We start from the raw sequence: 25,726 nt of genomic DNA, 5'->3' as shown, positions 1-25,726 counted from the left end.
TCGCTATGATTTTATAAATTCTAACACTGGTACAGTACCTGTTTTGGCGTGTAATGTTTATATTCGACCTACATGAATAGAAAAAAAAAAAAAACGAAAGGATTTGATGGAGTGGAAATTAAACCAGTCACAATCAAAATGCTTACTTGATATTCGATAAACCTAACAATGTGAATGAGTCCATTTCTATATGCAAGGGGAGTCCGCATATATACATAACCTAACTAGAAGAGTTAGATCAAGCACACAACTACAGTCAAGTGGAATACATACTGGAACTCTAGTGTTAAAGGCTCTCTGATCAAGAAATTATTTTTTCCCAATGTACAAGACAGACTATATTGCAGTCAGTTCTCAACCGACTTCTTTTTCACTCAATTTATGACCGCCCATGGAAAATTCGGTTCCTACTTTGAAAGATTTAGAATCAAAACTGCAGAAGAATCTCTGTGCATATGCAAAGAGAATCAGACTGTTGAACATTTGATTTTTCACTGTCCAGTGTTCGAAAGGAAAAGACACTTCTTAAGATATCATATCTCGGACTGCAATTTAAATTACTGCACACCCCTTTACCATTTACTTAGGAAAATGTTGTTATAACAATTCACAGAGTTTATACACCACCTGCGGCACGCAAGACTGTAGCTATTAAGTGTATGTAAATTAATGATGATATAAAATCCTAATGCAATAAGTTGTCTCTCTTTAGGACATAATAATAATAATAATAATAATAATAATAATAATAATAATAATAATAATAACAACAATAACTATGTTTGTATTATGGATTTTACTATTGTTCAGTATTTGATGACAGGTATATAGTTTGTAACCGTAAGTAATTTTGTTTTTATTTCTTTACTATCGCAAACCACATATATATTAGGAATTTAATTTGTAACTAAGTTAATTTTGTGCATTATCTCTTTACTATTGCTTAAAATTATCCTATAAAATCGCAAATTTATGTCATATTCTTGCAATCTCTCTACACCTTCGATTATAATTTCTAATTTTATTTAATTTTGTTTTAACTGAATGTAATTATTGCATAACGTATTTAGTATTGTTTACTGTCTATTAATTAGTGTATTTAGCCTATATTGTAACTATGACTCATGCCTACTACTACTTCTTTAAAATTGTGTATTATCTCTACATAATGTATTTCACATGTAACAAACTACAACCCTAAAATACCAAAGGGTAAAATAGGGTTTCAATATTTGGATAACAATAATAACTAGAAGAGTTTATTATGTATATTCCACGGGAGGATGCTAGACATTAAAAAAAGTAAAGTTACGGTATTCTGTTGTGCTTTGACATGGACGCAAAAAAGACGCATGAACAATACATGCGTAACTACAGAAACGTAATAGGTATAAGGTTGATGTTACCTATATACAAATGAAATAACAATATTTACTGGATATTCTCATGTACTTATTGTATATGCAGTAATTGTTAATTTAGGACCTAGTATTCTAAATGTGATAAGTCCCAAAAACAACTTTCTGAGATACTGATGAAAAACCTACTGCGAAATGCATGTTGAGATACCTACAACACCATCTTTTGACGCACGAATGAGTCACTTGCAGTTGAGCTACAACAAAGACAATTTAGTATGATATTCTTTTATGGTTGTTCTTCCCTTAGATTGAATAAAATGAAATTTGAAAAATTGGCACTTAGCACATTTAGAATGTTACTTCGTCAATTATCTGTGAGTCAAAAACAGTTATTTACTTATCCTTTTAATAGTAGGTACATTCCGTTTTTATGGATTATTATTATTATAATTATTATTATTATTATTATTATTATTATTATTATTATTATTATTATTATTGTAAAGTAACTTGTTTCCCCTTTCTCCTACTTGGTATCTCTCTGCTAGCCACCACCCTTCTTTTTTTTTTTCTTTTGTTAAATCATTGCCAGCACACTCCTGAATGCGTGTGTGCTTGTGTTTTAGATCTGTTGTAAAAAAGAAGGTAAAGGTAACTCCTATGTACGCCATGAAGGCACTTTGGGAGGGGGCAATGAGGTAAAGCTCCATGCTTTCTTGACCTCAGCACTAGTATGAAGTGATCTAGTTGGCACCACACTCCAACCGCGTTTTATCCCCTGGAGAGACCTGGTACTCAATTCTATAAGAGGCTGAATGAATCTTGGGGCCGTTCTGGAAGTTTGGCAACGAGAAAAATTCCATCTCCAGTCTGTATTGAATCCAGGACTTTTCAGTCCGTAACCAGGTGCTTTACCAACTGAGTTATCCAGCCGTCTTTAGATCTGTTGTACAATCTAGTAATTAAAATCTATATTGTTATATCTTGCAACCAGTGACGTCGCCAGGATCAGAGCAAGGGGGGTGCGGATGGGGTGCGAGATTTAAAAATGGGGTGCGAGCTGTAAAAATGCGGTGCATAAAAAATCCAAAATGTTCTCTCATGCACTTGCGCGCATACCATACATCTGTATTATTATTATTATTATTATTATTATTATTATTATTATTATTATTATTATTATTATTATTATTATTATTATTATTATTATTAATATTATTGCTCATCACATACATTACGATACACTAAGGGACGTAGTTTTTTTCACATACAAGAAATTGTTTGTTTGTTTTTGTTCTTCAAAATAATTTATGCCTAGTATTTTGTTAATAAATTACCCTATGGGGTGCAGAAAGTGGTGCTCCGATTTTTTATGAGGTGCTTGCGCACCCTTTCGCACCCCCCTAGCGACGTCCCTGCTTGCAACTGACCAACAATTCTGCTCTACGAAAATGGTGCACTTTGTTCTCATTTTTTTCACAGTTGAACACGCCTTTTCACATGTCCGAGTAATTCGATTGGCTGTTCTGTGTGCAATAGAAGACAAGATGGATGGAATCTGCACTTTCTTCTTCAATAGCTTTCCACATGTGTATGACTATTTTCCTTGCTCTCTGTGGAATGGACTCATAATGTTCATAGTCAACGTGCTTTGTGCATTTGCTTGGACATATATGGATTTGTTTATCATCCTAATGAGTGTTGCATTAACTGACAGATTTCGACAGCTCAACAGATGTTTGAAAAGTGTCCAAGGAAAGGTAGGTGTTGTAAGAGTGAGAAAGTACGTTATAACAACTGAAGAATCTAGAAACAGAACGTACCAAATGTAATTTTTTCATAATTTGAATTAAAAGTTGTTTCGTAAAGGTTGAAACAAACACTACCAAATGATGCAGCTATGATTTTGTTTGTAAACCATTTGCATGCAGTACTGATTGTGGGAAAAATGACTGGATACAAAATGTACCATAGGCATTGAAAATCTCTTCTAATGTAGAAACAAAAGTATTTTGTATTTTTATATTTATTTTTTCAAAATTTGGGCCCCAAAATATTTTCATAAAACTAATCTAGAATTTAAGTTGTTTCAGTAATGATATTTCTACATAAAACAAATGAAAATCAGGTACCAATAGAATCAGTGTCAAATTTTTACCATCTTCTCCCTTTCAAACCAAGCATTTCTGAATTTAATCCTAATTTCTATTTGCAAGAATGACATAATGAAAGTTCTGAATTCATTCTTGAGACAAGATTGTATTGTAGCAGTAGTAATGTTTGCATTTGCATTATATCTGAACAGGTTTTTCCTCAGTTAGATTTATCATATCAATCTTTTGTTTAGTAGGTTTCTGAGCTAGCTAGTGATTGCGTCAATGTTTCAAAATATGAAATGAATGCTGTTGTGATGGAGGATTAGGCATTCCAGACCATGACAAGGGTCAGATGTAATTTTTTTCTCATTTCAAGCAAAATTCCAAGTTATTTTGACAGTTTGTCCTATGCACTCTGTTAGAGAGACAAATTATTAAGTGTTTTTGTTCTTTATGTAATGTTTTATACATCAAAATCGAATAAATTTGAGTTTCTAAAGTATGTTATTTCAATGTTTTGGCATCAAAACGAATCAAGTGCAAATGTAAATTAAAAGTTTGAGTACAGTATTTCTGTAAACAAATTACTTTCAAGAGTAACAACATTTTGTTTTCAGGGTGTCCACATGAAACCTTTACAACTTCAGCTGTAAATAACAATTATTGAGACATGATATCAGGATGCGGTTTTCAGCATGTTAATCAAAAACTGTCAAAGTTTTTATGGGAATTTTGCTGGATTGTTGAAATGCGTTTTTTGGTTGTAGGTGTTAATTTTGGTGAAATCTGAAATCTGACAGTGAAGGAGATGTGGACACCTCAGGAGATGACACAATGTGTATCCTGGTTTATTGTAACACAATCAGATACACAGTTGGAACATCACGTCTGGAACCAAAATGGAAGAGAACCGCCATCATGGCCAACAATTTGGGAATGGCACCAAAAATTTATGGAGACAGTGGGCGGCGAAACACAAGTATGTAGGACATTGAACGTGTGCAAAGTGCATTTGTCAGAAGCCCTAGTAAGTCCATTCGCAGTGCCGCCAGGGAACTGAACTTGCCGCATTCGATTGTCCACGAAGTCCTTCACAAGAATCTGAGGCTGTTTCTGTACATAGTTCAGCTAGTGCCAGCTCTTCAGCCAGATGATCGTCCACGCCGCACAGCATTTGATGTCGACATGTTGGCTGCAATTGACGCCGTGGAAGGATTTCTTTGGACAAATGTACCCAGCATATGTTCAATGTCTTCCACACTTGTGCTTCGCTGCCCACTGTCCTTTAGCCGCAGCACACTCTCAATCTCCATAAATTTTCGGTGCCACTCTCAGATTGTTGGCTGAGATGGCGGTTCTCTTCCATATTGGGTGATGTGATGTTGCATCTGTGTATCTGATCGCGTCTCAATAAACCAGGATACATATTGTGCCATCTTCTGAGGTGTCCACAACTCTATTTCTGTCAGATTTCACCAAAATTCACACCAACCAAAAAACATATTTCACAATGTACCGTAACAAAATTCCCATAGAAACTTTGACAATTTCTGATTAACATGTAGAAAACCGCATCCAGTTATTGTGTCTCAATAATTTTTTATTTACATCTGAAGTTGTAAAGGTTTCACGTGGACACCCTGTATATCACTGAAATCTATTAACATGGAAAAAAAAAAGCAAATTGAAAATATTTAAACATAAAGTCATAGAATATTTTTGCATTTTTCCAAAAAAAAAAAAAAAAAAAGACACGATTTTGTACGTGGTATGTTCAGTTTATAGACTCCTCAATTGAGGACCGTTTTTGCAAAATTGCTAACTGCAAAATTTGCAAAATTGAGATTTTGGTGAATTCGTTAACATAAGGCAGGCCTCTACACTATGTTAAAGGCATCTTAGTAACATTGAATTATTTCTCTTCATTGTAGTGTGTCAAAGTGTGATCGTTGCACCTATAACCTACTTGTCTCCATTCAGTTTTTTGTGTCTCCTGTAAAATTTTTTTTTTTTTTCAGTTAGCAAGTTTTGCAAAAACAGTCCTCAATTCCTATATTATGTTACAATGTTACTTAATTGTAATTTATATTCCAGATTGTCTCACCAAGATTCTGGCACCAAATACGTGAAGATTACAATACGTTGTCTGACCTAGTTAAGACAGTAGACTCATGTATTTCTAAAATAGTACTGCTTTCCTTTGCAAACAATCTTTACACTGTTTGCATCCAGCTACTCAACAGTCTTCAGTAAGTAGAGTCTAATTCCACTTAAGAAATCCTTTTATAATGGTCGAAAGCAAAGATTAAACTATATTTATTCGACGTCTTTAATTGGCACTTTGAAAACATAATTATTACAAGTAAATAATCATTATCAAAATATCTTAGAGTTTAATACTTGTGTTAACAGAAAATAGTATTTTTTGGTGATATTTAGGCATATTTGTATGTCCTGGTACACTTGATAATTAAATAAACACTTTACAAAATGTTTAAAAATAAGGCAACAATTCAGAACAGTTATAATGCAAGAAAATTATAGTATTTTGCAGATGGTTTGACTCCTTTTAATTATATGCTATTCCCTGTCACAAATGAAACTAACACTTAAAATTAAATTAATATCTGCCTGAATACATAATGTTGGAATCATGCTAATATAACATTAGTATCTTTAACTGTAATTCCATGTATTTAACAACTCCACAGTCCACCTGAGAATGCCGTGCAGATGGTATACTTCTGCTTGTCTTTTGGTTATGTGCTCCTGCGGATAGTTGCCGTTTCTCTTTCTGCAGCAAGTGTCAACGAACAGAGCAGCCAACCACAAAATATCTTGTATTCCGTCCCTGCAGACAGCTACTCCACAGAGGTATAAACACATTATATTACATTTCAATTGATTTATATTAGTATGAGTTAACGGTTATCATCATTTCCGCCTTGTATTCAGAAGGTCCGGAGTTCGATCCCAAGGATGGCTCTCCTGACTTGGGTTTCTCAAGTCCTTCCATGCGAATACTGGGATATTATCAATTTAAGGGCCACAACCAGACTCCTTCGCAATCCTACTTCATCCTTCACCATCACTTCTCACTTGTCATCCATGGCGGAAGGTCTGCCACCTATCCGTTATAATATTGCACCCATTAAAATGTGTCCTCTGTGAGTATGACGGTGAATCACGTCAATACAGAGAAAGCCGAAAACAAACAAACAAACAAAGTATTTATAAAATAATTTTTGTACATTGTTTATTGCCAGTGTCATGATGAAAATTAAAAGTACTGATGCATAATAGTACATTATGCAACGAGCCTATAATGATAATAATTGAGACGCAAGTATGGATATTTATGAAACGAGCGCAACTGAGTTTCATAATATTCATACGAGCGTCTTAATTACCATTATAGGTAAGTTTCATACGACTTTTTATGCTCGACCATAATTTCTAACTTGAAATTATTCAGATGTATACATTTTATTTGTATCTGACAAGATCGGAAGTGACCTTGTTCTAGATCGTGAATTGTGAGATGTGCGCAGACGCGAAAGTATTGATTTTTTCCGAGGAACAATAATGTCATTGACCTTGATGTAATCTCGTTAAACTTGATATAATCTTGATTATTGAATCCGATATTGAAAAATGAGATGACAAATTGAATTTATTTGAATATTATTTACAATTAACGCTAATTATTATAGTAACAGAACATAACATTCTGCGAAAGTATTGGATTTCCAGCCTCCGTGAATTTTCGCTAATTCTCTTTCGATTGCATATCCGAGAATAATCGATACTTGCGGTTTTATAACGGTACAAAGCTGACTTGTCATTGGCTGAACACCTGTAAGCTGAGTTGTCATTGGCTGAACACCTGTACCTTAATGAGTAGGTGTACTTTAATGACATGTATTAAAGGACTGCTACCAGGTGTATAATTACTACATTTCGGCATGGTCGAGCATAAAATAAAAAAAAAAACTATACTTTTCTCTAAACAACTTATTTAGGACTTCTTCTGCTCTTGCTGCTGCTGCCACTGCCGCTGCTGCTGCTAGTTTATTCTTCGACTACTGGGTGGCACAGTGCTTGAGTGACCACCAGCAACCGGGCCCTTAATCTCACGGCAATAAGATCTAAAGATTGCAAAGGATAACACCAAATGCAATCAAAGGATCAAACCTTTGGCAAAGATCTGCGAAAACACAAACTTGTATTTTCAAGAGTGTAAACTCTTGATGAATTTAAATACTTTATAGTCACAATCATGCCAATGTATGAAAGAAAAATTTCACAACCTCGAGCTGGATTCGAACCTGCGACTTCCTGTACTCCGGTCAGGCGCTCTAGGAGTACAGGAAGTCGCAGGTTCGAATCCCGCTCTAGGTTGTGAATTTTTTCTTTCATACCATGACATGATTGTGACTATAAAGTATTTAAATTCATTAATATGTCACATCAACGGACGTACATACGTCATCCAACATCATAAGATGAAGATTACATGTGTAAACTCTATTTATTGTTTTAAGTTTTCTCTGTTTCGGCTTCAATTCGCCTCTTCAGCTAGAGAAGTGATGACAAAAATTGTGTCGATCACTACTCTAGGATAGAGCGGAGAAGGAAAGATCTCTAACGAGAAATTCCAAATTGTAGAAAATTTTTTTGTGTTCTGTTTTCAGTCAAGAATATCTGGTAACACTACTCATAATTAAAAAATTTCGAAGAGTCGTGGTAGAAATTATATTAGGACTCATAAACATATTGTCACGATGTAATCAAGCATTCGCAATGCTTTCTTGTCACTGAAATGGATCATGTGAATTGTTCAGTAAATGAGCTAAAGAATGTGGTTTTCAGGTACAGAGATTTCTCCATCAGGTGTCAACAGATGAAATTGTTTTAACTGGACTTAACTTCTTTTCTGTCACACGGACTCTTCTGCTAACGGTTTGTACTAATTAACATTGAATTTATTCAGATAAAATCATGTAGCTTATACTTTCTTTCACTCCTTAACCCCTTTCGTGAGAATTTAAGGTGCACCAAGACTGAGTTTTTACAAAAATGGTCAACAAATCTTTTTTTTTTTTTTTTTGTACAAATATATTCCTCAGAAATTTAAGAAGTTGATAGTAAGAGGTTTTTGGCCTCTAAATTATTTTTGAGGCCAGAAGCGATTTTTATATGGGTCTGCTCCGTGCGTCAGTATTGCATCCTCTTTTATAAATTTGCCATTTTCTCGAAACTACACTTCAGAAGTTCAAAATGCTCCATTTTCATACGTGTTCATGAATATATATGAGATCTAACATTGAGAAATCTTTAGTATCGGTATCTTGAAAATTAAGAGCTAGAAATATTATTATGTAAATAAGAAATATGAAAAAGAAAATTAATGTCTGATTTTCAAAACTGTATAGTGTCCAAACTAACCTACAGTAGATATCACGAATTCTTAAAATAAAAATATTACCCATATTATATTATTATAAAAAATATGAATTTGCTGTATTTAAATGTAATGGTCCTGAGACATTTTTATCATGTCACTAATTTGTGTAACTAAAAAAAAGCTTCGAAACTAGCAGTCCCAGTCCCATTGAGCTGAAAATTTGCTCATGCCTTATTCATAATTGGACCTCAGGTTTTTAGGCACTTAAAATAGGCCCTGAATTTATCAATAGGCACAAAAACATAGATTTAGGTACCTAAACATATATTTTCGAGCAGCTAAAAATACTACTTTATGCAGCTAAATTGTAATTTCTATTCAGACAAACTACAATATTATAAAAACACAATTAATTAATGAGTATTAAGCATTAACGGTATACTGTGACAAAAACAGTAAAAAATTATTGCTGTTAGAAACTTTAATTTTGTTAAGTTTTAAATTATGAATACTGGTACGTAATTTTTAATGAATTCATCTGCCTAATTGCTCTAAGGCTGCTAATACATAAGTGCTCATATTAAAATTAAATTAATATAACCAATGAATTTACAATTAACACATTATTCATAATTGGCATTGCAATACATAGGGGAGATTCGGGTAGTATCGGACAGTGCGTTTCTTTCATCTGCCACCATATGGTAGTACCTGAATGACGTGGTTACGTTTCTCTATGCGACATCACAGAAACGTAACCATGTCAGTCAGGTACTATCATCGTGTGGTAGATGAAAGAAACTCACTGTCCAATATTACCCGATGTCCGATACTACCCGACTCTCCCCTAACAAGATTTTTCTTTAATTTTCTATTGTGAAACTTTGCCTTTTCCTAGACAGAACCACTTTATAAGTGAAAAAAATTCTTCCCAGTGATATGGAAGCAATGGATACATATTTAAATCTAGCAATATTTGCCATTCTGATTTCCTTAAGGAGAACTACATCCTCCCGTTTCATCACATTCCTACTGTCTGCTGTAATATTCAACGAAACCAGACACCTTCCAGGAATTTCCTTATTCCTATACTTACAACTTACTTACAAATGGCTTTTAAGGAACCCGAAGGTTCATTGCCGCCCTCACATAAGCCCGCCAGCGGTCCCTATCCTGTGTAAGATTAATCCAGTCTCTATCATCATACCCCACCTCCCTCAAATCCATTTCAATATTATCCTCCCATTTACATCTCGGCCTCCCCGAGGCTTAATGTAGGGATTCGTAACAAGCTGTTTTTTACGGTGATGGGTTGTTAGCCCTTCGCCCAACCCCCAAGCTGGAGGACCACCCCTTATCGGCTGTCCACGACTGCTTATTCAATATATTCGCAGCTACCCTCCATATCCTATAACCAAACTATTACAGGATAATTGAAACAAACCCATCCTGTGACATTCAAAACTTTCTCTTTCACTGTTGTACGAAAATTAAAAAGAATATATACGTAACAAATAGAAATAGGCAATTTTAGGCTCTAAAACTTAAAAAATAGGTCTCAATGGGCAAATAGACATTTTTAGACACCATAAAACCAGTTACGTTCATATTTTATATAAAATGTGAAGATATTTAACTAGTTTTAATTTATCCCTTCAGAAAAAAAAAAATTGACATTTAACCTAAAATCCGAGATCTATTCACAATGCATCTAACAAAGTGTTAAAAAATAAAAGAAATCCGATTAAAATTCATATAACTTCAAAACTCAGTCCTAGTGTTCTTTAACTTTGTTTAAGTTTTGTGAGTTAACATTGCTTGTGGTTGATTTATGTACTTTAAACTTTTAATTTCATTTTAATGAACTGCTCTTGATTTCCATTCCAGGTAGCGGGAACGATTGTTACATACGAACTTATACTAGTACAGTTCAGTGGCATACATGCAGATGAACGGGATTCAGCTGCACACAGTGTTGCCAGACGATATTGTCTCTGAAAGAATTAATTTTGAAGTGTGGTCAGTATATGATAAAGTATAACTGACAAGCTTCGTCTCAAATGGAGAGAGATATATATACAGAATCATAATACCAATATTCACCAACTATTGGAGTTCTCCAACAAATGAAAGTACTAGTATTCCTTGCCACTCCTAGGTAGGAATTTAGAGGAACATGGTGAAGAGGAAAGCAAGAGGATCAGTTGCTTGTAAATGTTTTAAAATAAAGATGATTTAATATGACTGCATTCTTTTTGTGACTAAATAAATGTAATGAAAATAAAGTTGTTGTTGTTGTTGTTTTCTAATGCCAGGCGTTTGACAGTAAAATCATTTGACCTTTTGCACTCCAATGTTTTTCAAAGATATTATCATTGTCAGCCACTGAAACACAGATTTTGAGGGTTCCGAATCCATTTCTTGGTGAAAATAAAGTTTACCATGGAATAATAATTCTTTTCGGATTTTCAGCCGGGTGAGTTGGATTGTTGATTCCAAGCACTTCAATCCCTGAAGAAGATGGCAGAGCTAGTCATCGAAACCTTGGAATCAACAGTCCAACTCACCCGAGAAATATTCCATATCCAATGCCGTGAAAGTCTTAAGTCCTACAAATTTTTATCGTATATGTAGATCTACTATCTTATTAAGGTAAGCGTTCACTACATCGTATCGCACTCCTCGTACGAATCGCACACAACGGATATTTTAAGTGCAGTGCGTTCACTGTACCTCATCGCCTCATCGGATTCCCCTATCAGCTGTTTAAAACATGACGTCGTACGATATTGACATTACTGAAAGCAGAGGAGTTTAGGTTAGGTCTATTAATTACGTCTGTTAGCGAATAAGAATTTGTAATTGCTTCATGCGTCTTAATTGAAGAGGAAGACACGAAAGAAATATTGGTTACATAATATATATGCAAAAAACGACTTGATTACCACAGTCTAGTATATACAGTCGCGAAGCTCAATACGTTGTAAATATGCAAACATTAGATAGTTGCTCACCACTAGGATCGCTAAAATCGCCTCATTACAGGCAATGCAAAATAGTACCGTCACAGTCTATTGTTTCTAGCACCCTCAAAACTCAAGCTTCGTGACTGTATATAGTAGACTGTGTGATTACTGTAATGGGAACGCTTCAAATTATATAATTCTTCGCAATTTTCTACAAGCGAAATAAGTTTTCCGTCTGCCATTTTGGCGCGACACTGAACATGGCACAACATAATAGTAACAGTTGACCAATTAAAATTCATTTATTAAAGAAGGCCATGATCGCACGCATCGGAAAAGTTGCCCATCCGAGAAACGTGGACGGATTTGCCAAGAAGCGATGCGTCCGATACGATGTAGTGAACGCGGTTACATAACAATTACAACAAAGATAGTCTTTTTCTGATCCGTGCGATTCGTCCGATGCGTGCGATACGATGTAGTGAACGCTTACCTTTAATGTTCTTTACAGATAGGCTATTACATACGTGTTTATATTTTATCGTTATGTGTTGACAAACATTTTAGATAGCTACATATAGCTCGTGCAAGGAACGATTCGAAAAACAGTGGTGGCGTTACTGTCTGTTTTCACGTGTGTATATAGGCACGCCGAGGGGGCGAGAGATGCGGGTCGATGGAAGTACTGCCTCTCCCAAGAAGATCAACAGATGGGGACATCGCCTGTGGAAATGAAGAGCGTAGCAAGAGAAAAATCCGAAGCGAATTAAAGGCGCAACATTATGTTTACGAGTCCCGCATCGTGACATCGTGGTCTGAGGCATCTTGCCTAGGACTCGCGTTACGGAATGCGCACTGGTTAGAGTCCTCATGGAGGAAGAAATTTTCTCATGAAATTTCGCCCAGTGTATGGGACCGGTGCCCACCCAGCATTGTGATGTACTTGGGGAGCTACGATAGGTAGTGAAATCCGATTGCAAATGCAAGCTATAACGGCTGAGGGGATCATCGTGCTAAGCACACGATACCTCCATTCTGGTTGGATGATCGTCCACCTCTACTTCGGCATGTGGGCGTGAGGCCAACAGCCGGCTGGTCGGTCTAGGCCCTTCACGGGCTGTAGCACCACGGATAAAAAAAATACGTTTACGAATAAAATAATGATACTCTGCGAGGGGAACGCTCCATCACTACATACTAAAATAAGCGCACTTGGAATAAAACGCGTATTCACATGCAGTGGAACTGAAACTAAAACCGTAATGTAACTATCGTAACGGAAGACTGATTCTATCGATGTCGTTTCTCTTCCGACTGTACTCGTGATATCATTAAAGTTATCTCGTGACCTTTCCTATAGCCTGCTCTTCCTTATCGAATTGTTTCGTTTGCATTTCTGCCATCGGTAATCCCTGCTTGAGAGACCTGTACACATAGATGTGCAATTGTAACTCGTACGAGGTAACCCCTGGCATTAGCAACCCGCAGCGCATATTCTTTAAGGTCGTTTTTCGTATGTTATATGAAAGTTATTGATCTTAACAGAGCATGCTTGACGTGCAATATCTCCTTGTTCTATACGCGTTTGGACACTCATGCTATTAGATATATTTTTATACTTTATCGTTATGTGTTGACAAACATTTTAGACACATATAGATAATGTACAGCTTGATTCAGGGATTTTAGCCCTTGCAAAAACTAAGTAGATAGACTAAGAGCGAGTTACTCATCATTACTGTAGGCTGGGTCGCACAGGTCAGGCCGCACAGTCATAACACTTAAAGGCTCATTCACAATCAAAATTAAACATAATGTAAGCGTTAACTTAAGAATATAAACGTCACGGTAAAATCAAGAAGTCATACCATCATTCATGATGGGAACATAAATATAACAGCAAACATACTTGGTAACCATGGAAACATAACAACGACGCCATTTCCTCATATTCTGTCGTATACTTCAGCGCTCCACGACTGTGTACTGTTTGCAAATCACGTAAGCATAAGCATGAAAGTTTGGAGTTTGCAAACTTTCATGTTAACGTCTAACGGCAATTTTTATGTCAATGTTTATGTGAATCATTGTGAATGATCCCATTTGGTAGCCTGGCCGCAAACTTCTGTGTTTATGTTACGGTTATGTTTAATTTTCATCGCGAATGGGCCTTAACACTTCATATCATGTCGCGGTACACTCCTTCTTAAAACATACAGTATATTCTTCCACACGTCCCGTTTCTAACTACTACGTCTGTTGACTAAACAATGTCATGATGACTTATATTTTCTTGACATGAGTGTCCCTCAGCTACGAGCATAGATATTATTTTCATTCTTTCTCTTCCCTCTTTTCCTCCTATGCACGTTTGTGATTAAATTTCTTTCTTGTGACGTAACACATAGCTCGCTCACTAGCCAACATCAGAGTGTAAAAGATAATTCATCGCATATTCCTAAGTAATAATTTATACCTCTATCAGGTACAAAATTCTTTTACATGTTGTAAATCTTTATCATGGGCCTTCCAGTTTTACTTCTCCCGGAAGAAACCTTGCTAACAGTTATATAGCCCTTGGTGGGGTCTGAACCAGCAACACCTCTGAGGACTAGTACTGTTCGGAGAAATCACGGCATGTAGACAACTCAGAAGTACGGCTTAAAAAAATTACGGTACCAATGTTTTCAATTTTATTAATTTAATCATATTTACAAATACAGACATTATAATTAAACACACTTTACAAAATAATTGTAATTATTCTTTCTCACATTCGCATTTATATGCCTGAGATTCTGGCTGATATGTACATCTATTATCAGGCAGTACATTTCACTTGATGTTATGTGTCAAAGGAAGAACAATTGTTTGTATGCATCTGAAGTCTGATTAGTGTAATATGTATAGCTCGCGCAAGGAAGGATTACCGAAAAGCAATGGTGGCGTTGCTGTCTGTTTTGACGTATGTATGTAGGCACGCCGAGCGGGGAGAGGTGTGAGCCGATGGAAGTACTGTCTCTTCCAAGGAGATGAACAAATGAGGACATTGCTGTAGAAATAAAGAACGTAGCAAGAGAAAAATTCGAAGCTAATTAAACGCGCAACATATGTTTATGAATGAAATAATAATAATACCGTGCGATACAAGACACGTATTCACATGCAATAGAACAAACTAAAGTCATAATGTAACAATCACAACGTAAGACTGATTCTATCGATGTCATTTCTCTTCCAACTGTACTCTTGAATATCATTCAAGTTATCTCGTGACCTTTCCTGTCGCCCGCTCTTCCTTATCGCAGTGTTTGATTCGCATTCCTTCCGTCGGTATTCCGTGCTTGCGAGATCTATAACTAGTCAACGATGTATGCAATGGAGGGGGAAAGAAACTGGCCACCGTACAACATTACCTCCTGGCTTGGTTGCGTCATAAGTGAAGTCTTATTGGTGTCACTTATGAGGTTCAAACTTGTCTTCGTACAGTGAACCAAACAATAAAAGAAGAATTTTATTGACTTTGAATATAAGTTTTTTTAGATGTGAAACAAGTATAACACTGAAAAAATATCCTTGTATACATATGTATACATATGTTACAAACAGCTATAAGTTATAAAAATAAATATTAAAAAAGTTTTCCTGAATACAAGACGTTTCAGCGTCACATTGTTGACAAGTAACTCCACCTGTTAGCACAACCATAAAACACTAATAGGTGCTATAGAGTTAACAAAAAAAAAGTTATGTTCACAAATTTACAACTTTTATTTGCTTCTCTTATAACGCACTGCAGTCGTTTTCATCATTAATACTGAGAGAAACGTGGAACTGCAGCAGTATCACTATACACGTGAAAACAAAGCCCGCAATCTGTAAAAAAAGGTTGATTGATTATTTATTCTATACATGGATGTACACGTCAATTACATAATAAATAAAAAACACAATAAACTTAAAAACACTACAAGTTAAAATACATTTAAAATAAATAATATAATCAAGTAGTATTGCATATATCATAACTTGTGATTTAAGAATTCTTTTACTGAATAAAAAGTTTGAGCAGTTAAAATCTGTTGCTCTCTCAATTAATATCACTCAATAAAAGAATTGTATTCCAATGGATACCATCCCATTGTGGAATCGTGGGAAACGAGAATGCGGATGCTTTAGCAAAGAAGGGCAGCACTGCTACTTACAGACCTGTTACTAAATCTACGTATTACTCTGTGAAGAGATTTATTAAATCTACATACTTAGACTTCAACAAACAAAACTTGATAACACAATCTCAAGGGAAAAAATGGAACTCTCTACATCAAAATCCACAGTTAATTCCCGATTTACCACGAAAATCGTCTGTAGCTGCATTTAGATTGGCAACAGGCCATGATTGTTTAGCCAAACATCTGCATAGAATTGGAATATATCAGTCCCCTATCTGCCCATTGTGCAACTAAAACCAAGAAATGGTTTCGGAATACCTCAAAATCTGTGCTTCAGTGGCTGACCATGATAATACCTTTGAAAAATATTGGAGTGAAGAGGTCAAATGACTTTAACGTCAAACGCCTGGCATTAGAAAACAACAACAACAGTTAAAATCTGTTTAACTTTCACTTTAAACTTTGCATAAGGTAAAGATTGTATCTGCAGTGGTAATTTATTAAAAAAAACAATGCCAGTGTAGGCAGGCGGTTTTTCATATTTCACAAGTCTATGATTTTTTATTGAGAATAGATGTGCATTTCGTATATTATAATTATGATAACCTAAATTCTTGTTGTATTTATTCTCATTCTCTTTCAAGAAAATTAGGCATTTGTAAATATAAATGGATGGAAATGTTATCATGATCATTATTATTGTCACACATACATTTATGTTAAATTTTATATTATTATTATTAGTCTACAAATTTTTAAGTAGGTACTATACAGGGTGTTAAAAATCATTCACTACTTTGAGACGTAGAGGGGAAGGGAGAGAGAGAATAATAAATTGCACATATTGTAGGTAATTCCATAAGCAAAAGCGAATACAAAACAATGTTCTCACCATCAGCATGAAGCTCCTTGTAACAGAGAATATACGCAGACCTGTGAGAGCTACTTCATCTGTTGAGATCTGGGTCTGTAGTTGTTCCATCTGTGGATAGCAAAATATGACGAAAATTTATTGTGACTATACTTAACTGGAAACGATCTTGATTCTAAACCTATTCTGCAGTGAAATAATCATATTCATATTCAGAATTCGTATTAATTCATATACTTACTTAATTACTGGCTTTTAAGGAACCCGGAGGTTCATTGCCGCCACCACATAAGCCCGCCATCGGTCCCTATCCTGAGCAAGATTAATCCAGTCTCTACCATCATATCCCACCTCCCTCAAATCCATTTTAATATTATCTTCCCATCTACGTCTCGGCCTCCCCAAAGGTCTTTTTCCCGCCGGCCTCCCAACTAACACTCTATATGCATTTCTGGATTCGCCCATACGTGCTACATGCCCTGCCCATCTCAAACGTCTGGATTTAATGTTCCTAATTATGTCAGGCGAAGAATACAATGCGTGCAGCTCTGCGTTGTGTAACTTTCTCCATTCTCCTGTAACTTCATCCCTCTTAGCCCCAAATATTTTCCTAATCACCTTAATCTCTGTTCCTCTCTCAAAGTGAGAGTACAAGTTTCACAACCATACAGAACAACCGGTAATATAACTGTTTATAAATTGTAACTTTCAGATTTTTTGACAGCAGACTAGATGACAAAAGCTTCTCAACCGAATAATAACAGGCATTTCCCATATTTATTCTGCGTTTAATTTTCTCCCGAGTGTCATTTATATTTGTTACTGTTGCTCCAAGATATTGAATTTTTCCACCTCTTCGAAGGATGTCTCCAATTTTTATAGTTTCATTTCGTACAATATTCTGGTCACGAGACATAATCATATACTTTGTCTTTTCGGAATTTACTTCCAACCCTATCGCTTTACTTGCTACAAGTAGAATTTCCGTGTTTTCCCTAATCGTTTGTGAATTTTCTGCTAACATATTCACGTCATCCGCATAGACAAGAAGCTGATGTAACTCGTTCAATTCCAAACCCTCTGTGTTACCCTTAACTTTCCTAATGGCATATTCAAGAGCGAAGTTAAAAAGTAGAGGTGATAATGCATCTCCCTGCTTTAGCCCACAGTGAATTGGAAAAGCATCAGATATAAACTGGCCTATACGGACTCTGCTGTAAGTTTCACTAAGATACATTTTAATTAATCGAACTAGTTTCTTGGGAATACCAAATTCAATAAGAATATTATATAAAAGTTCTCTTTAACCGAGTCGTACGCCTTTTTGAAATCTATGAATAACTGATGTACTGTACCCTTATACTCCCATTTTTTCTCCAATATCTGTCGAATACAAAAAATCTGATCAATATTCGATCTATTACGCCTAAAACCACACTGATGATCCCCAATAATTTCATATACATAAATGGAGTTAATCTTCTCAAGAGGATATTCGACAAAATTTTATACGACGTCAACAAAAGTGATATTCCTCGAAAGTTACTACAGTTAGTCTTGAACCCCTTCTTAAAAATAGGTACGATTATGGACTCCTTCCATTGTTCTGGATTAATTCATATACCCATTTTAAATACTGTTTATGAAAAAAATAAAAGATACTTTTAGGTAAAATTAAAACTGAAGGCTACCCATGGGATCACATCTCTCCAGCATCCTAACCGAAATTTTCATACACAAGATAGAACAGACACACATTCTAAACAAGGACAACAATAAACACACAAACACAATCATTTATTGGCGCAGATACGTAGACGACATACTAATACCATACAAAGGAAACAAAAGGTAGTCAAGTAATGCCCTCATATTAACACAGTAAAGAGTTAGAAAGTTAGTCAATGGTAAAATTAAATAATTGATTAAATGGCGATCTTGTTCGTGTTAATTGTGTAAGCATGTGCGGCTTACAGCTGTTTCGGTGCTTCTTCACACCATCCTCAGAGCCTACTGCTAGTAGGCCTACTGCTCACAGTTGTAAGCCGCACATGCTTACATAATTAACACGAGTGAGATCACCATTTAATCAATTATTTATTTTCAAGTGTTAAAAGTAGTGTACGAAAGATTCAACGTGGGTAAAATTAAGTTCTGATTCACGCAATTATACATTATTCCAGCGTTGTGTGCTAATTTTTTAATACATTCGTAACGGCAATGGTTTTACCGTTAATAAAATGACATTATCGTAATTACCTCACGACAGTAGTTTTCAGTTGGGCAACTGTAAAAGTCGGAGAGAGATGCTCGACTCTCCTCATAGATTCTGGCCGCACTCTTTGTGATCAAGAAGGTGCCCACCATCAGCAAAAAAATTGTACTGCAGTAGTATAACTTTTCCATTGCATTACAACATAATCTGAAACATAACTTTTATTAATATTGACATGTTAACAAAACTTTCTTGTATCTGAAAATTAATGTTTGTATTAACCAGTACTAGAATAGGTTTTCAAATTGAAAATAAAGGAAATTCCGGAGATTATTGTAGAATTTTAAGATAAAACTGAGGGTACTTTTGAAAAGTATTGCATGAACCAACTAAGAAGACACCTTCTTTTAGATTTTTGAGGGAAATTTTATCACTGAAGAGCTATTAAGTTATCTAAAATAAATAAATAAATAAATACAATTAAATGAAATAAATAAATAACTTCATTGTGTTAGTACCAATACAGTGTACATCTTAACAAAACTTTCTTGTATCGGAAAATTAATGTTTACATTAACTAGTACTAGAATAGGATTGCCAGGTTTTCAAATTGAAAATAAAAGAAATTCAGGAGATTATTGTAGAATTTCCAGGATTTTAAGCTAAAATTAAGGGTACTTTTTAAAATTATTGCATGAACCACCCCAGAAGACACATTCCTTTATATTTTTTAGGGAAATTTGATCACTGAATAACTATAAGTTACTTAAAATAAATAAATAACTTCATTGTGTTAATACAGATGCAGTGTGTCTGGCTTAAACCTAGAACAAAACATTTAGGGGAAACTCAGCTAATTCCGGCATTATCACCTTCATCTCATTCAGACGCTAAATAACCTGAGAGGTTGATAAAGCGTCGTAAAATAACCTAAAAAAAATTCCGCAGTACGGGTAATTCCGCAATAGTGCATATATGATTTTACTGCGGCTTTACCATAGCGTGAACGTAAGTTTAGAGAGGCTGTCAACAAGAGGCAAGTCTTCTGCAGTGTTATAGAAAAAATCAAGGATATTGGTCGACACCTCTGTCGGCAATACAGTGAAACATCGAAAGTTGGCCGTTTTTCGTGTTTTGCTACACAGCTGTGAAGAAAGTGAGCATTAGTATATGTAAATTGTTCCTTTTATGTTACTTTCATAATGTATTTCATAATTATTTACTACTGCGGAATTAGCGAAACCCTATTGCGGTTTTATCCGCACTGTTGCGGAATTACCCGAGTTGTTCTTTTTCAACTGTAATGTATGTACAACTAAATATATTTGCATTTTAATAGGTCTCTTTATCTCATTTGGTAATGAAAGGTTTTCTCCATGTCTACATGCATTGATAATATTTTTCAATAAACATTTTCATAAAAATTATGATAGATTTACTTCTTAATATTGCGGAAATAGCCGAGTCTCCCCTTGGACATACTGTATTTATTTGTGGATTGTTTCTACATGGATAGCAACGCAAATATTTTTTACATAGCCTAGGTTATTTTTTTTTTCTGCATGGACAGCAACTGAAAAAAATTTTACACGTGTAATTTTTTCTACATGACATCAACTAAGAACATTTTTGCACACATGTTATTTTTTCGTACATGGACAGCAAACCAAAATTGTTTTACACATGTTACCCCACCTCGATATGCGCACCATTAGTGGCGCGACACGCCCAACCTGTACTCAATTTCCTGCCATATATTTTATTGTGTTTTACTAATATTTTAACAATGAATTTAATGTTACCAGACAAAATAGAGTTTAACGTTAGATCTACCATAAATAAATTTATTATTATTATTATTATTATTATTATTATCAGTAATATAAATAATAAAAAATGTAATTTTTTGTAATTTTATCTTCTTTGGTAATACGAGGGTGGATCGGAGAGTAACGCACAATATTTTTTTTAACAAAACGTTCAATAGGTAAACAAAAACAAAAATACACAAATAAACTCGCATGTTTTAGCTACTTTTCTTCATAGGCGCCAAGTTTTTCAACACATTTCTCCCATCGTGGTACCAGTTTCAGTATACCCTGTTCATAGAAATCTGTTCGGTTGGAGTATAGCCATGTGCGGACAGTTGATTGCACTTCTGCATTGGTCGCAAAGCGATGACAGGTCGGGAATTTCTTCATGGGACTAAACATATTGAAGTCCGACGTGCAAGGTCTGAACTGTATGGTGGATGGGGGCGAGCGTTGTCATGAAGTAGTTTGACATCGGCAGCATTAATGTTAATGTTACATGAAGGACACGACGCAACTTTACTAACGTTTGAATGTAGGCTGCAGCATTCACAGTGGTCCCGTGTTTAGCAAAGTCCACCAACAAAACACCATGCATATCCCAGAACACTGTCACAAGCACTTTCTTAGCAGATTGCGTCACTTTGAATGTTTTCTTTACTGGGGAAACAGCATGTTTCCACTCCATAGAGGCTGCTGTGTTTCGGGCGTGTACTGGTACTCCAAGAACTCATCACCAGTGACAATTCCTTTCAGAAAGTCATGCCCTTCTGCAGCGTAACGCCTTAAGTGGTCCAAGCATATCATCATTCGCTGGCCCTTGTGATAGTCTGTCAGGTTCTTAGGCACCCAGCGGGCACTAACTTCATGAAATTTCAATGTGTCATGCACGATATCGTACACCGCATCGTGTGAGATGTTAAATTGCTGAGATAAGGTTCGCAGTTGGATCCTCCGGTCGTTAAAAATTGCCGCCTCAGTGCCTGTGACATTATGCTGGGTTGCAGCTGTTACCGGCCGCCCGGAACGTGACGAATCACAAAGGTTCTCACGGTCATCTGCGAAGAATGTGCACCACCTGGAGATGTTACAGTCCATACAGTTTTCCCCGTACACGCCACACATGTCCCTGTGAATTTCACTCGGGTTATGTCCTTTAGCCCACAAAAATCGCACAACACTTCGCTGCTCTTCACAAGTTGACGACAGTAACATGCGCGTCATCATTGTTGCGTAGTTCACGCTTCTCTGGCTAGAGATGAACATCCAAAACAAATTGTGTCTATACTTGTTTTTTTTTTTAAAGATGGGACATGACAGGAGCGTTGCGATCGCAAAAACAACAGAATGTCACATAGAGTGATAGGCCTGTTGCTATGGTAACAACGGTTGAGTTGCCAAACTTACCATTCCCACGTGGCGAGTGCTTAATAGCTCTCTTGGCGACATTTATTGTGCACACAATGTTAGCATTGGTACGTTTCGCGTTTGATTCGTTGCCGATTTTTGTATTGTTTTCTTACCTTTGCGTCAATTGTCAAGGAATGTTTCAACGTCAGCCATCTTAACGTTAATTGCTAGCTTCCATCAGCTGGCAGCATGGTAGTCTATATTGGCAACAGAGCACTGTAGTTCCAAGCTCGACCGCTTAACTGTCATGTCCCATCTTTCAAAAAAACAAATATAGTGAAAACTTCAAACTATATATCGGTGAAATTCAACATCCCAGCCGCAAAACCAACGCAGAAAAGAATTATTGTGCTTTACTTTCCGATCCAGCCTCGTATCTAGTAACAGTTGGCAACATTAAAACGACGGCCATATTAGCTTTCTAGGAACTAATCTTACGTGAACGTCATTATAGTATTTAAATCTACTTACATCACAATCTTAGAAAACATAAGGCAAATACGACATAAGTTTCTAACAAAACTGAGCAGTATTAAGCCAGATACTTCTCTATCGACAGCCCTGACAAGGTCTGTTACCAGATTGAAGTGGTTTCTTAAACTCTTCCAATCTGCTGGAACCATTTTCTGAAAAATAAATTATTGATATGTATTTCATACTGTTTCACAATGTTTGCTTTTATTTAACAAACAAGATAAGTGTTCTAAGTTGCTTGCATCATTGTTTCAACTATCCATTCTTACTTTTACCCACTAATCAGACTATAGCAGGAAAATAAATGTTGAAACTCATCAAAATGAAATAATTTTAAATAGTATAATTGACATTGCAGGTCGGCTACATTTAAACGTGTGCGTCTTGTGATTCGCTGATGAAGATAAAGAAGGCTCGATAAATACTTAATATAATCGCCCGCCATTTTGGCTCTTTCGTTGGCGTTTGCATAAAGCACAAGAGGATGTTATTTGCCGCTCAATTATTTGCTGAATTACAGCGTGTTTTATTTATTATCATAGGAGCTACGATATGATAATGTTTAACGGTATGGCAAATAGATCCTTCGTCCGGTAGCTCGGCAACGAAAGAACAAAAATGGCGAACGATACTACCTACCTAGACTTTATAGAGCCTTCACTTTCTATGACGTAAGCAAAGAGGAGGAGTCACGCCGGGAATAACAGTGTCGGGACTATAGTAACATATTATACTAATCAGACTAGCTATAGTAGGAAAGTAAATGTTGGAACTCATAATAAAATGTTACAAAATGAAATAATTTCAGATAGTATAGGCCTAATTGACATTTAAAATAACATTGTTGTTTGTATTATCAACTGTCCAAAGACAGGTATAGGTATTTCATGAACTCAGTCAATATGACTGAATGTAGATATTAGAGATGAACAAAACTAACTACCGCTCTCGCTTGCTGTGTTCGTTGCATTTGTCTTTCGAGTCTCGTCTCGTCATTCTCGTGCGCTTCGAGTCTCGCCCATCATTCTCGAAATAGCATTTGGTCGGCGAGGAAAGATTTTGTAACTTTGAATGACATACATCATTGAAATAAATAACATAAATGTTTAAATGAGACAAAACAGAACAGTATCTCAGTTATCAAAATGTTCTGGTTCTATTATGTGATATAACCTTTGGTTATATAAGTATAAAAAACAATTCTCAAATAAATTTGCATTTCTAAGAAACATAAAACATAACGTTAATATCTTTTTACTTGAGATTGCACACTTGATCTCAAACATATGAAAAGAAATTCCTAGCCTTTTAATAAGGGCCTAGTGATTAAATAAAGACTGGGGAACGGATTATTATACACTGAAAGGTAGAGATGATGTTTTAAATAGGCTACTTGATTGTTCATATATATACGAGTATAAAAGTTGCCAAAATAGATAAAAGTTCAGTGAGGTATAAACAACTGTGGCGATTCAAGGCTGCTTGACGTTCGGGACTTCGGGAGCGATCAATGTCGACGTCTCGAAACACTCACAAGCAGTCTTTACGTCAACAACGCGACGTATACAACATTGTCGTGCGGGTTATCTGCTTTCCGGGCGCTGTTATTCTTGCTTTCTCGATCGTTGTTCATCTCTAGTACGGTAGTACATGTGTTACAAAATTTCGCAGTTTTATGATTTACGTACTGGTAGATATCTTTCCCAATGCCTATAATAATAATAATAATAATAATAATAATAATAATAATAAAGAAGTAATGTTATTGGTCATTATATTGTCGGTTACTCGGACGAAAATGAGCTGAAGGATTGCGATTTTATGACTGTGGATGCTGATTATGGAAAACGTAATTCAGAATTTCATGATTGTAATAAGACTGACTTAGTCTTTTAGATCTGAATTTTATTATTTATTATGTTAGTGTCATTATACAGGGTGTAAACGATATATACTGCCAAAAAAATACTGGTGGTAGAGCATAAATATCAGAAGGAAAAACTCAAATGAAGTTTTTCTGTATCTGTCGAAGTTTTCCTAGAAAAAAAAAATACATTTTGTTAATCTAACGTTTTTGAAAAAGAAAACAGAGCCATTATTTACTTTGTCCGATACGTACACGGACGCAGTCATTTGTTACTCTGCTGTATCTCTGTTGTGTATTGGTCGCTAAGTCATTGGCAATGTCATTCAGTTAATGGTACCGTACTGTACTAATCTAAGTATTCCTTTCTACAGTATGTAAAGGTTAGAAAATCCAGATAAAATACACACAAAAAACATACTTAATCTAAATTGCTTCTCGGTCAATGAAAGTGTAAAAAATTAATATAGTTTAATTCAAATGTACTTCAATGTTTAATTATCCACCGAAATTCTAGTTATTAATCTACAGTGCTTCTAGAAAAGTACATTTCTGACGTTATATGATTGTTAGTTGCGACTTAAGAGCTATAAAGATAATTTAAATGTATCTATAATAGCATACCGTACCTTGCTCATGGCATCCTTAGCTCGCCAATTAAATTGCGTGAAACGCTCTGATAAGCCAATACTGACGAGAATTATAAAAATATCAGAGACAACCCAAATGAGTATTCCAAATCTGGAAAGTATATTTACAGGAAGTGCAATCCATACTCTATAATCTATTATCCCATCAAAGATGTAAAAGTTGGATAAGACAGAATATTTCTGGAAAGAAGAAACAAAAAAAGTTGAAATAAATTGCTTCGAATTGATTAAACAAAAGAAAAGCGCATAACAATAATTACATTGCAGATTTATTTCTGTTATTTTGCATACTGAAAGAATTCTTTTTAATAGCAAAATTTCGATTAGATCTTACAGTAGGCTATCACTTTAAGAAAAGCAAAATAAATTGGGCTTTCTAGTTAACTTACTCTTCTGTGTTTTACCTGATATAATTTTATTGTATTTCTT

General features: G+C 35.4%; 2 protein-coding genes across 2 annotated transcripts in view; one reads left to right on the top strand and one right to left on the bottom strand.

The window, feature by feature from the left end:
* The window catches only part of LOC138713026 (gustatory receptor for sugar taste 64f-like), a 49,667-nt gene extending 38,784 nt beyond the window's left edge, over positions 1–10,883 (top strand). The window contains exons 10-14 of the mRNA XM_069844708.1: positions 2,844–3,121; positions 5,552–5,706; positions 6,169–6,331; positions 8,330–8,419; positions 10,752–10,883. Coding sequence (XP_069700809.1) covers positions 2,844–3,121; positions 5,552–5,706; positions 6,169–6,331; positions 8,330–8,419; positions 10,752–10,862 — 797 coding nt within the window. The 3' untranslated portion in view covers positions 10,863–10,883. The remainder of the gene's footprint in view (positions 1–2,843; positions 3,122–5,551; positions 5,707–6,168; positions 6,332–8,329; positions 8,420–10,751) is intronic.
* Positions 10,884–14,503: 3,620 nt separating this feature from the next.
* LOC138713775 (gustatory receptor 5a for trehalose-like) overlaps positions 14,504–25,726 on the bottom strand; it is a 27,494-nt gene continuing 16,271 nt past the window's right edge. The window contains exons 6-10 of the mRNA XM_069846186.1: positions 25,277–25,477; positions 22,781–22,935; positions 19,133–19,295; positions 16,895–16,984; positions 14,504–15,706 (exon numbers count right to left, since the gene is read on the bottom strand). Of these exons, the coding sequence (XP_069702287.1) occupies positions 15,614–15,706; positions 16,895–16,984; positions 19,133–19,295; positions 22,781–22,935; positions 25,277–25,477 (702 nt within the window). The 3' untranslated portion in view covers positions 14,504–15,613. The remainder of the gene's footprint in view (positions 15,707–16,894; positions 16,985–19,132; positions 19,296–22,780; positions 22,936–25,276; positions 25,478–25,726) is intronic.

Source organism: Periplaneta americana, chromosome 14 (genome assembly GCF_040183065.1).
Source record: "Periplaneta americana isolate PAMFEO1 chromosome 14, P.americana_PAMFEO1_priV1, whole genome shotgun sequence".
Classification (NCBI taxonomy): Eukaryota; Metazoa; Arthropoda; class Insecta; order Blattodea; family Blattidae; genus Periplaneta; species Periplaneta americana.
Note: the sequence above shows the minus strand (reverse complement) of the source record. Positions and strands in the feature narration are given on the sequence as shown.